This window comes from Pararge aegeria, chromosome 12 (genome assembly GCF_905163445.1).
Source record: "Pararge aegeria chromosome 12, ilParAegt1.1, whole genome shotgun sequence".
Classification (NCBI taxonomy): domain Eukaryota; kingdom Metazoa; phylum Arthropoda; class Insecta; order Lepidoptera; family Nymphalidae; genus Pararge; species Pararge aegeria.
The window spans coordinates 2,213,632-2,227,696 of NC_053191.1; the positions used below are offsets into that span (position 1 = coordinate 2,213,632).

At 35.6% G+C, this 14,065-nt stretch overlaps 1 protein-coding gene across 2 annotated transcripts in view; it reads left to right on the forward strand.

Moving 5' to 3' along the window:
* Positions 1–13,235, forward strand: part of LOC120628253 (alpha-tocopherol transfer protein-like) — a 37,968-nt gene extending 24,733 nt beyond the window's left edge. The window contains exons 3-6 of one of the 2 annotated variants that reach the window (XM_039896534.1): positions 3,315–3,411; positions 8,242–8,262; positions 10,055–10,196; positions 11,948–13,235. In XM_039896534.1, the coding sequence (XP_039752468.1) occupies positions 3,315–3,411; positions 8,242–8,262; positions 10,055–10,196; positions 11,948–12,196 (509 nt within the window). In that variant the 3' untranslated portion in view covers positions 12,197–13,235. The remainder of the gene's footprint in view (positions 1–3,314; positions 3,412–8,241; positions 8,263–10,054; positions 10,197–11,947) is intronic. The other variant, XM_039896535.1, reaches the window with a different exon arrangement.
* Positions 13,236–14,065: the final 830 nt, after the last annotated feature.

Consider the following 14,065-nt stretch of genomic DNA (forward strand, 5'->3'; position numbering starts at 1 on the left):
AGAAGCAGGATACAAAAGACGGCCTTATCGCTTAGTAGCCATCTCTGCCAGGCAACCTCAACCGAATTAGGAAAAAAAGAGGAGAACGAACTGCAGGTAGTACAAATATAAAATACGTACAAACGAATAACAAAATACTAATACATAAACTAATATACACAAATGCATCTAAAATATCTATACTAGTATTTTAAAGAGGTAACGTTTGTGAGTTTGTGACGTTGTAAGGGGTAATCTCTGGATATACTGAACCGATTTTCAAAATTATTTCACCAATAGAAAGCTACGTTATTGTGAAATGTCATAGGCATATTAACCTGAAAACTGAAAGAAACTTCTTCTGTGATTCGGATTTACAAAGTAAGTCGGAGAAAAAACGGTCGATCGAAATCGTTTCTCACGAACGCTGTGTTAACGATGAGGGATATATGATTGAGTTCTATGGAAAACGTTTAAAGCTTGATAATGCTTACAAAAAAGTCCGAGATAGCACATTTAAAACTCTTATAATCAATATTTAGATAATAGTAAATTAGTCTTCAGTTGTAAATATAATAACATTTAACCGCTTTTTTCATATCGCCAGTGATTTCGACTGCCGTATGCTCATAGGAAGCGCAATTCTTCGCAATGTTCTCACTGTGAACTGAGCATGCAAATTTGTTCGCAATGTTTTCCTTCACCGTTACAGATAAGGATAATTGCTATGATATATGATACTTGCTCAAATGTGGGATATTAATAGGCTGTAATGATAATGACAAATATGATATTGCATATCATCGAAGCCACTGACCCTGGTGCGTGCGAAATTTGTCATTCAAAATCCATATTAGGCTTGCTATTCCAATTTTGGATTGCTTTGCGTTATGTTACTATCTATTTTACATTTTAATGGGTAGGAAAGACATTAGAACTACGTGACCTACTGACGTTGGTGTTAAAATAGGAATTTATGACCCATCATATTGTGTAGTGTGACAAAACAATCCACTGTAACTAGTATACAATGCGCAATAAGCAATTTTGAATTGGATTTTATTGAGTGGTGAACAATCAGGCCCAGAACACTTAATCAATTTATTTGTGAAAGGTGCGAGGTGACGATGGGCGTGATTAAATCGACGGTACAAACTTACGATAGACGATGTGGTAAAATGCTTATGGAATAAAACAATCAACATTCGCACAAGTCCCTCGCGACTTCCTCCGCGTATAAGACAGACATATGATGTCGCAGACATCGAATATTTTAATAAATATTAAAGGGGAATAACGTCGTCATACATGATTTTATCAATACTTAAACAGCTCAGCGCTCGCAGCGTAAGCTCTCGAAAGGAAAAAAAAACCCCGATTTTGAAACATTCTTCATTGGTGCTATGCTCCTATTGATCTTAGCGTGATGATACAATATAGCCTTCCTCGATAAATGGGATATCAAACACTGAAACAATTTCTCGAATCGGACTATGGTGCCAGAGATCATCGCGTTCAAGTAAACAAACAAACAAACTGTTCAGCTTCATTGTGTATTGTTTATTGTTATTAGGTACACAATACAGGTTAATAACAAGTTTTGTTCTAAGCTACAACCTACAGTATGTATACACAATTTGGAATTATATTAAACTAAAAATAAAGATAAAATTAAAGTTCAAAAGATAATATATATTCAACAATTCTTGAAATAACTTTGCTATAAGGTATATTTTTTGAGACACGCTTATCACACATTCTTCATTCTATAACGCAATTACAAGTGCACATAGCATAAGTAAGCGGTGATGGCCCAGTGGGTAGGACTTGGGTATCACCTTCAGTGGGCAGAGTTCGAATCCCAGCACTCACCTCTAACTTTTCTAAGTTATGTGCGTTTAAGCAATTTAAATATCAATTGCTTCAACGGTGAAGGAAAACATCATGAGGTAACCTGCATGCCTCAGAGTTCTCTATAATGTTCTCAAAGGTTCTAACTTCATAGCTTGAAGTAAATTTACTTTGAGTTGGTGATACTAAAAGAAAATTTACCCGGCTAAGTTTCTTGTGGGCTCTTCTTAGACTAGGGCGCGTTTGGAACCCTCGTAGCTTTAGGTTTGAGTTACAGTTATGTAAACATAAATGTAAGAACGATTCATAAGTCCCTGTGATAGGTGTACATGAATAAAGAAATTTTGAATTTGTATTTGAATTTGAGGTGTGTCGAGTCCACCAATCCGCTTAGGGCCAGCGTGGTGAACCACGGCCTTAACCCCTTCTCATTGTTATTAGAAATAACGGTAGAACAAGAGAAAAAAGACGCTCACAATAGACGTTTATTTTAATTCAATTCTCCCCTTAAATTCGAGCTCCGCCTTTTTATATCGTTAAATGAGTAAGATTTTTGACAGGTGTCAATAATCTTACTTTTTATTTATTTACTATTTACTATTTCATTACAAATCATCAAAAGTATGTTGTTATTGTGTAAATAATATTTATAAATCATATTATTTATTTTATCAAATAAATATCACTTTTACAGAGCCATTAAAATATATCTATAATATTTAAAAATAGAACACGCGTTTGATACTATATACTGGATTGAAATTCAAATAAATACAATCTATCTATCTATATATATAAGATATAAATGGAAAGTGTATGTTCCGTATAGGCTCCGAAACGGCTGGGCCGATTTCAATGAAACTTTAAGGGAATCTCCGGATTGACCTGGCGAGTAATCCTGTAAAGTTTGGTGACGATCGGAGCACTCCTATTTTTGAACTGTCAAATTGTCAAATACAGCTTTTATTTACTATGATGATATTCTATTGTTGGGTGTACATGGGTGTAGATAATGATCTTCACCCGCTCGTGAAGAGAATAGAAGAGAATTAATACGGAAAGAAATAAATGATTTAATATATTATGAGACTTAAATTAAAAATTTCATGATGTAAGTTTATTGTTTAAATAAAAAAAAAGCAAAATGTAGCCCGGCGAAGCGGGCTGGATACGCTTGTTTTAATAATATTAATATAATTTAGGATATAATGAAGTTATTTATTATAACTTATTTACACAGTTTCTTATATTGTGGACGGAGATCCGTGCCTTGTAGCTGGCCGGTAAGCAGTGGCGTGCACTTCATACATGCACAAAAGCACTGCATACCCTAAAATTGAAATATAGCCCGTATAAGAGGTGGATTTCTTCCATTTTATGCCATTTTCCTGCTGTATGCATACCCTGGTAAGAAACCAAGCGCACGCCACTGCCGGTAAGGGGTTGATATGATGATGATGATGACGAATGTGTATTAATTCCAGATGCCTGTTTAAGCAAAAGGGGTCCGCAGCCAGGATTCATATTCCTGTTCGACATGCAGGGTGTGAAACTGGGTCACCTCACAAGAGTCAGTTTATCGTAAGTTACATTACTTTATTTCCTATTCAACCAACCCAACGCTAAACCACGGGGTGTTCTAAGTTTGACTCGTCTGTGTGTGTGACTTTCTGTCTGTGGCAGCGTAGCTCTTGAATGAACCAATTCGAATCTTGTTTTTTTTTTGGTTTTAAAAGATAAATTCTTCGGGTGCAATCATAGCTATGTTTGAGGACAACGGTACAAAATGGCGGATAACATATTTTTTCACAAATCCCTCAATATGGATATCATATGAATGGGCTTGACTAGAAGAATAGTGTATACTATATTGAAAGGTTTAAGGTCTTTATTTTTTAATTTCTGTTAGTAGTTCTTTCCATTTTCCAAAAGCATATAACCAGCGTAGCGTAAAAAGGAAATAAATTATGATATATAAATAAAATTAAAAATATCATCATAAAATTATATAGTGCGTTATAAAAAAAGAACGTTTATGAATATTAATACGTTCTATATCATAAAAACTATACTACTGGTAGGTACATAAAGACAAGAGTAGCGTCAGTGTTACGTCAGGTTTTACAAACATTGCTAGCAATTTGTAGGTACCGGTTCTTGTCAGAATAGGACATTAGGAACTTAACCGCTCTGGTCTCAGGTCGGTCAGCGCTGTCAAGTTCAACAGGTGCTCCTTTGTCATGCTTTTAGTAAAAATAGAGTTTATTGTGACAGTGTATTCATCCGGGGAAGTACTAACGCCAGCAGGGCTTGCACAGGAAAGCGATAAAAATTTTATCCCCCGATTATATCCCCAGTATGGGCAGGAGAAAATTATCTCCCCGGGGGAAGGTTACAAATTTTCCCCCACATCTTTATCAACTCTCAGAGCACTGGCGCACAAGTGGAAATAATATCCAAATAATATATGTGTAAATAAACGGGGGTACACTTCTCCTATTCCATGTTTTCGTGCTTTAGCAGTTGGAAACGTTAATTATATCCCTTGTCAGCAGTGGCGTGCATTTCATACATGCACAAAAGCACTGCATACCCAAATTATTGTATATAAGTCGTCTTGGAGGGGAATTTTTCCATTTTATGCCATGTACCGGCATTATGCATACCCTGGTCAAAAACCCTGTGCACGCCACTGCTTGTCAGGGACCCTACATACCCTCTATGCACGCCACTTGGCACAGCGCGTCACTTTATACGACGTCGTCCTTGCTTGCCCTGCGAAGTGTTGCTCTGTCGATGGCAGTGGCGTGCACTTCATATATGCACAAAAGCTCCGCCTACCCTAAAATGTTTGTATCACTCATAAATGCGAAGGATTTTTCCATTTTATGGCATCTTCCTTCTTTATGCATACCCCGGTCAAAAACCCTGTTCACGCCGCTGTTCGATGGTTTCCCACTCAAAATCAGGGCCATCTGATTGTTCTATCAAGAAAAAAAAAACAAAAAAAATACTATTCAAAGTACAAATATCTCTGAATGCAGCTGTTTTACCATGCTCCTTGTTTACGCAAAAAAACAAAACAAAACACAATAAAGTTTTCACTGACGTCAACTCTTAGTCGTTACGTATGTAACTTAATTATTGAGCCAAAGCAATTAGTTTACTTTTAATTATTCTGAATGTTAATTCAAATGAAAATATAATCAGAAAAAAAATAAAACACAATGTTTAACCTACAAAGTGCCCCACTGTTTTTAATCTTTTGTAATTTGTTTACGACCTTCCTGGCGCAACGGTGAGCGCTGTTAATTTAAGTGGGAAGTCCCGGGTTTGATTCCCGACATGGGCATTTTGGGAATTTATAATTTCAGATTTTTCTCTTATCTGGCGGGAGGCTTCGGCCGTAGCTAGTTACCACCCACCAACAAAGACGTGCCGCTAAGCGATTTAGTCTTCCGGTGCGATGTCGCGCGTCTAACCGGTTAGACTACAAAATCACTTATCACCAGGTGTGACTGCAGTAAGGGCTAACTTGTAGTGGAATAAAAAAAAAATCGGCTTACGAGTTCTATTTCAAAATCAAAACAAAACAGAAACACTTTATTTGTTTGTATTTCTTAGTTGTACACCAAATACAAAGCAATAAAAAAACACAAGTGATATGAAGAAAGAAAAGGTACAAAAGGCGGCCTTATCGCTTAAAAGCGATGTCTACCAGGCAACCTATTTATTAATTCATTATATTATGTACTTTCATCTATATGTGTACGCTAGTTATTCGCATATGTTCTCTTTTTTTTCCTAATTCAAAGGTGCCTGGCAGAGATCGCTATTAAGCGATATGGCCGGCTCTTGTTTTCTACTTCTTTCTTTATGTTTCTGTTTTTATTATATTTTGTATATGTTAATGATGATGATATAAAAATAAAGAGTTTAACAATAATAATAACCTACCAAAGTACCTACATGAAGTTAAGAAGAAGGTTTAAGAAGGGCTATTTCGTTACCTCACTAAACTCACGTTGGGGAAGAGCGGTGGGGTCTAGGTTTTTACCTCAGAGAGAAGGCATAATATGCTAAACAGCAATGAACTCTGCGTTTGATTGGCTAATCATAAAAATGCACTATGATACCCTACAACAATACACACATCGTACATCTAGCCCCAAAGTGAGCGTTGCTTGTGTTATGGTTACTAAGCTAACTGATGAATATCTTCATCTTCATATTAACCGATTACCGGCCCCCCTATAGGGCACCGGTCTCCTCCAAAAATGGGAAGGGGTTTAGGTCGTAGTCCACCACGCTGGCCCATTGCGGATTGGTGGACTTAACACACCTTTGAGAACATTATGTAGAACTCTCAGGTATTTAGGTTTCCTCACGATGTTTTTCTTCACCGTTGAAGCAAGTGATATTTTAATTGCATAAACCGCGTGCTGGGATTCGAGCCCGCTCCCCCGAAAGTGAAGTCGAAGTCCTACCCACTGGGTCATCGCCTGTTCTATCCGAGACACCCTTATAACCTGATATCGCAGTAAAATGGATCTTATTAGTATTTTGTTAAAGCTGAAATATGCCTATAACTCCTCAGCCCGGTCCTTTCCATAGGCCATAAAAATCAGGATTACAGTACTCTAAAGTGAGGGATATTAAGTACATTTTACTTTGACGATGCAGAGCTTAATACTCGATAACGACTCGTCGATTGCGAGAGGGCAAAACTTTTACTAAGGCTACTGATTTGTTTACAGTAAACACACATCTCCATCACACGGAAATCGTATTCAGGACCTCGTGATTAGTTCACTAACGTGCTAACCACTAGATCAAATAAATTAGACGACTAATATACCTACAGAAAGCTAGTTTGATAGGGGGAGGTACTAGGAACAAAGTTATCCTAGGGGGTTTAAAATTATTCCTTCAATACAATTCTTGTTTATCTGTGCCAATTGGGCACAAGATACCTTCGTAGATACACATATAATATAAATACACATACAATGTCTGTATATGGAGAACGCACGAAGGAAATTGATCAGTGATAATAATAAAAAATAAATATATTACGACAATACACACAGCGCCATCTAGCCCCAAAGTAAGTGTAGCTTGTGTTATGGGTACTAAGATGACTGAAGAATATTTTTATGAATATAATACACATAAATACTTATAATATACAGATAAACACCTAGACACTGAAAAACATTCATGTTCATCACACAAACATTTTTCTAGTTGTGGGAATCGAACCCACCACCTTGGACGCAGAAAGCAGGGTCGCTGCCCACTGCGCCAAACGGCTGTCAAAATAATAATCTAAACTTAATTTTGTATATGTACCTAAAAAGATATACTTAGTTTTAATTAAAATTAAACAAAATTAAAAAAAAATGAAATACTCTTCACCTCTTTTTCTCCCAAAATCAATGAAAACCTTTAGTGAAATAGCTGTAAAAAAATACGCAGTGTCAACCAACAAGTTATCTGTTAACATTTGAGATCAAACTGGGTCGCAGATTACTATATATACTATTAAAATGATAAGGTTATACATAATAATTAAACACACATCAAATAATTCACACTCACGTTCATACACACAAACACGTGTGTATGAGATTTCAAGTCACTACAATTCGTTAGGGTTGTCATTTTTTTTATAATTAGAGAGAACATAATTACGTTATTTTTATATTCTAATTCGTGTTTTTACCTACAATTGAAGGAAATATCAAATTAATGAATTTAATGTGCATTGTGGATGCATTTTAAAATAAATTTTGTTGGAGATATTTTACCGGCAGGATTTTAGCCTGCGATTCTCAACTTCTCACTACTGTAACGGTTGAGGCTCATAAAAAGGAGTATTATATCGGTATATTATTTCGGTACCGGTGGTATAAGAACGTAGCTTAGTTGGCATATTGCTTAGGCGGCCATTGCCGGAGAGTGTCACAAGCTGTAATGCCGGTTCCGAAATTGTTCTATGCATATTAAATTTATACAACGTGTAACCGAATTACCAAATAATTATGAAGCATGTGTAAGTATACTTCATAAGGAATCACCTTGTTAAAATATTAAATCAGAAGAAGCATATTTAGTTTTCCATACCGACGAATTCAAAGTGTTTACTTATGACAACCCTGTTGAAGATATAAGACCGAAACCCGCATAGTACCTACGCTATGCGGCGTGTACCTAATAAAGTGACAGGAGTCACATGATTTTAATTTTGCATAAAAACTATGGCAATCGTTTGAATAGGTACGTATAGAAAAATAAAATAAGCAGGTAGTTTTAAAATAAATCCTATTCGAGTATAAGAGTACCCCCCTTTCCATATGGTCTAGTATATTCCTATTTATTTATATTTGTATGTATTATATGTTCATATAGCTTTCAGAAGGACAGACAAAGGTAAAAACCGCTCAAAAATGTTTTTGTCATGCTTGCGCTTATATAATTGTACATACATAATTTACTTATGACTTTAATTACGCCTTTTTCTATATTCCTCATTTTCATTTTTAATGTTTAAACTTTAATCCTTAATTTAACACAATAAAAAACATATCAATTTAATTTAACTTTGAAATAAGTTCATCATATATCAACTACCTAAATAGTGTTTTTGGGGATAGTTCTACAACTTTTTCATGTAAAGAGCTGTTTAATGAAAAAAAAAGGGATCGGAATTAAAATTAATCATCATATCACATGTTATAGTGGCTACAAGATAAGAGCAATATTCTTTTTTTTTTATAACTTTCATACATCTATTAGAGTTTGGAATAACAGTTTATGGACATAAAAATAAAAATATATAATTACAAAATAAAAGAGAGATAAGAGAGAGATTCTATTAAAAATAAATAAATTATTATATATCTAAATTAAAAGAGGCTATATGAGGTGCACTTGCGTATAAAAAAGAGTAAAGAATAAAATAGACTAAAGTTATATTTAATTTAAAAACAGGTATTTATTATGTTCTTGCACGAGAATACAATTTTTCATAATTTTTAAAAGAGTAATGTGACACCAAACATGCTTAATCTACACTGACTGTGGCCGGCTGCGTTCAGAAACTACCGAGTTATGCTTGGGTATACAAACAACAGTAACTAGTAAAAAGATGATTTAAGACGAAGGATATATGCATGATTGATATTAATATAGTAAACAGTGTCATATTTAAGCGTACTCTATTAGTTTAACCTATTCAATAGTTATACACCAACACGGTTGGCAACCCTATCTGTAGCTAACCGTAGATCTATGTCCAGCAGTGGATGTCCACCGGTTGGGGAGCGATTTGTTTACAACTGAATGAATACTTAGTCTGATTTTGTTTATTGAAGCTTTCGCTGTTCATCGTAATTTTTTAGCCTACTTTATGTTTTCATAACATACCAGAGAATAATTATACTATGTTATATGTGTAACAAGTATATAGTGAGTCAACTAGGCCACCTAAAATTTGGTTGCCAAGCGTCCATACAAAATGTGCAATAAGTTGACATCTGCCGCTATCAAATTATTTGTTCAGAGTTTTGTATGAAGACGAGTTGGTAACTTGCTGGAAAATTTAGTGAACCTGGCGGCAGGGCAACGAACGGATGGAGTCCCTCTCTCGACAAGGACACTTCGCCTGCAGTACTAGGCTTTGCTTGCGTGCCGTTACTCTCGATGAGTAAACAAACAACTTGACTCACTATATATTCATAACACTTATGCGATGTACATTGCACATGTTTCTTTATTATCAATAGTGTAATATATTATTTCATTAGAAATATTACACAGTCTCGCACTGCATAACTTAAAAATACTTAGATTAGTTGTTTGCGTTCGAAAATTGAAAGTGCCATTTCAATCTTTGCCACTTAGCCAACCTGAGCTCAGTTCGTTCATCGCAATGTGTCTTGTAACATATAAATAAATAGGCCAATTTGGTTGAATAAAAGAAAACGGTATGATATACCAATACACGTAGGTATAGCTTTTATAACGTAGCCGTTCCTAAAAAATCCATCTCCTAAGGGGCAAAATAGGTTCTAGAACAGGGTCAAAGATCTTAAATCGGGTAGCTGTTCTACAATAGAAAAATCCTCCACCTATAAGAGTTTCATTAAAAAACCAAGGTTAGGCAGTGCTTTTTTGCATACATGAAGTGCACGCCACTAAATGCTTCGACATCCCATTGCAGGACCCTGCGCAAGTTCTTCCAGTACGTGCAAGAGGCTATGCCGGTGCGCATGCGCGAGATCCACGTGTTCAACACAGAACCGATCCTCGACAAACTGCTACTCCTCATTCGCCCGTTCATGGACAAGAAGTTCTTTGATATGGTAATATTAGTTTTTTTATTCCACTACAAGTTAGCTTTTAATAACCTAAAAAGGGGTATAACTGTTACGGGGTTTGCCATCATCATAATCGTTATTAATTTATTTTCTTTAATTGGAAAACCAACAGTTGTAAATACTAAATAGTTAGCAAATTGGTTAACTTAGAACTAATAACAGGTTCCACAGTTAAGTTTTATATAAACAAGGGTACCTGGTAGAACCAGGCAAAAATGCAGCAAACTATAATTAAAAATTAAGTTTACCTAGTTTTTTTTTTTTTTTTTAATATACGAGACTATAATCAGATGTGCTGCGTGAGTTATTGGCAGCCATCGCTCAACCGGCCGTCAATTGTCGAGCACATCAGCTCGTTTTAGGCGTTTCATACGTGGAGCTACTAATAGTGAGCTAGCAAGACGGTTGGGGTGTTTGGCTAGGCGTTCTTTGTGTTTTTTGCAGAACCTGCCGATTTCCTCAAATACCGTTGGCATTTCGAGACACTGATGAATCTCGTCGTTGCGTGCGAACCAGGGAGCATCAGTGATTACCCGTAGAATTTTGTTTTGGACCCTTTGGATGCGCATCATGTTAGACTTACTGCAGATACCAAAATTCAAAAAATTCAAAATTCATTTATTTCAAGTCGGCCTAATATAAGCACTTTTGAAACGTCAAGTCTGTCTGTGTGTAGTGACTCTACCACCGGTTCGGAAGGCATATTCTACCGAGAAGAAGCCGGCAAGAAACTCAGCAGTTGCTCTTTTCGAACATTAACAATTTACATTTTACATTTTAAAATTGATGATGAGATGAAAGCAGAGCCGGATGCTTCCAAGCAACCTTGTCATTAAGAAATTCATCAATTGTATAATAACCTCGCTGTAGTAAATGTGTTTTAACACATTCTTTAAACTTATGCATTGGTAGGTCCAAAATTACCTCAGGAATCATATTATAAAAGCGTATACTCGGACTGAGTATACACAAATGACTTCTGCACCTTTCGCAGACGATATGCAGATGCCACTAATTATCAGAAATGGTCATATTCTTGTAAGTCGACTGTTTATATCCACTTTTTGTTTATAAAGACTAATATGTTGTCTTACAAATACTATATTGTTATAAATATATTGTGAGGCTACCGTAAGGATACTTATTTCCTTAAATTTACCCCACAGCTGTATGCCGTTAAGTTTACCTAGCATGCAACAGTTTATCTACTAAGTTGCGACGTACACTATTCATATTCCCATAAAATAAATCAATTTCAGGATCATTGTAAACAGAATTAAGAAGGCGAGAGACACGGATTACAAAATACTTAATTAAATCTGTTCTTAGTTTTCGTTAAAGGTATGTGCAGAATCTTTTAATGCCTAGGTAATCGCGAGGGTAGAATAAAATCTAACTGAGTAATTCCGGACTATCTGTTGACCCTCTAACAATGTTAGGTAAGAGACAAACGTCAGCGACGTATCTACGTATATGAAGGGGTACAAGGATCAACCCATTACCGACCCCGTAGTACACCACGCTGGCCAAGTCTATCAGACTTTACACACCTATGAGAACGTTATAGAGGACTTCCATTCCAGGCATGTAGGTTTCCTCTCTATATTTACAGCCTTGTATATATTAATTTTGTTTTTCACTCATTTTTTGCGCAAAGAATCAGCCCGGCTGTTCAGCGTGGAACTGAAGCCACTCACTTTATTATAACTAGACAAATGACCTCTCTTTGTTTATAGATAAAGTTCCACCACAAGAACGAGGATCTGGAGAAGTTCTACGAGACAGTCGTACCCCGGTCAGCCCTGCCCCCTGACCATGGCGGGACCCTTCCTGACACCCAAACCCTACACAAGAAGTGCATGCAGACCCTCAAGTCCTTGGAGCCGTACTTCCGAGCTGAAGAGGAGCAGAGGATCAACGCCCTGCCGGACAAAAAGCGGGATAAAGCCATGGAAAAGGCGTTTAAGAACTTAGATATTGATTAATTATATACCCAGGTTAATTCACTCGAAAGCTCTGTTAACCATAAATCTGTAAACTCAATAGGTATGATGGCAGTAACAAAGAATCGCTAAAATATTTTTTTTATCCAATGATATATATGCTTCACGTATCATGAAAAACGTTATTTTTTCAATATTTTAAGTGATTTTGGTATTTCTTTTCAATAAATAAAACTACAGAAACTAGAGATTCGCCACGACAGGTGAAACGCTGAATTCCAAATAATGACGTCATTTCTATATAAATATAATTTTGTACCGCATGAATTTCGAAAATCTATGCGTAAATTTAGTATACATGTGATTTCAAACTATCAATTCTAAGTTCTTTGTTATTAAAACCAATAATCTTTAGCTATTTATCAAGGAATTACTAAAGTTCTAATTTCCCTATAGCGTCACGTCACGCCATGACACCCGGCCAGCGTTATATCAACAAAACTTTTAATTTCTGCAAATTAAAAAAGATATTGTTTGTAAATAGTAGATACTTCCGAACATCGTAAGGCAGTTTTTCTAACTTTGTCATCAAACCTATTGGTCTTTAAGACCTACGTCTCCGCCAAAGATTTTTTTTTGCCATTTTTGTTACCATGAGCATCCTCATTTGAACCTGCAGATGTTCGCTGCTGAACATAAATAGGCCTCATCCAAGAAGCGTCATCACAGCCGATCCTCGGCCTTTTACATGAAAAGGTTTCATCAACGAAACAAAATACCAATATTTTGTTTTGTTGCTTTCTGATCGAAAAGGTGGAATAAATTGGCTACGTCTCTACGGTGGTTTCATTTACCAACCGGTAGTGGTCATGGGATTTTTATGGTCATTCGAGCCGGATTTAGCGATCGGTGACAATTATTTATTCCAACGCAACGCTGAAGATATAGTTATGGGAAATCAGCGCCATACATCAGTTACAAATATATTCCATATATAAGGTGAAACCCGTTGCTTCCTTTCTGAAAAACACGTCATTAAGTCAGTGTTCTCGATATGTACTATGTACTTGATATGTAAATGTAATATGTATACTATCCAAAATATTCATTTCTAGGCTTTATAAATAAATATTTTCCTTATGGAGCAACTGAAATGACAAGACAAGGAATTTAAACTGTTCATGTAGGTAACTTTTCAAAATTTAAAATCTTGTATTACGGGTCGACAAATTAATATAGGGATGTCCTAATTTCATTATACCGATTACCGATTCGGCACACTTAATTTGTTTGATTAATTAGCATCTTACTATAAATTTCGAATTACAATTTGTATTACATATATAACAATTTTGGATAAAATTAGGAGTAACGTTGTGGAAATCTATGATATATTAGCTTATTTTTTTATAACCTACGACAACTAGGCAAACGTTACTTTTGAGTTTGACGTTTAATCGTTTGTTGGAAAGTCGCAGAGAGAGTGCTATAGCAAATATTTGCTGTGTGTCGTAAGAAAATATGTAAACGAAATCGTATAGATAAAGACGGATTATAGCATACAAAGCGTATTGTTTATTGTCTTGGTGTAATAATCAACACTTTGAGATATTGATGACATGCGGATATTAGATAGAAAATATAGACGGAATTGTAGATAATTCAATTTAATTGCCGTGATAATAAAATAGGCTTTAGAAATTTAGGGTACTTAATAGAAGCTAAAGCACGCGGTGAATTAGAAATACACTGCCTTGATCATAACACAAGTCAATTGTAGTGAGTGTAGCTAGAAGTATTTTCGTAAATATATCTACGTCAGATTCATTTAAACTCCAAATTACTTAATTGTAATTCATAATACGAATTTAATTTTCTATAGTTGCTTGACTTCAAAATAGGACTTAAATT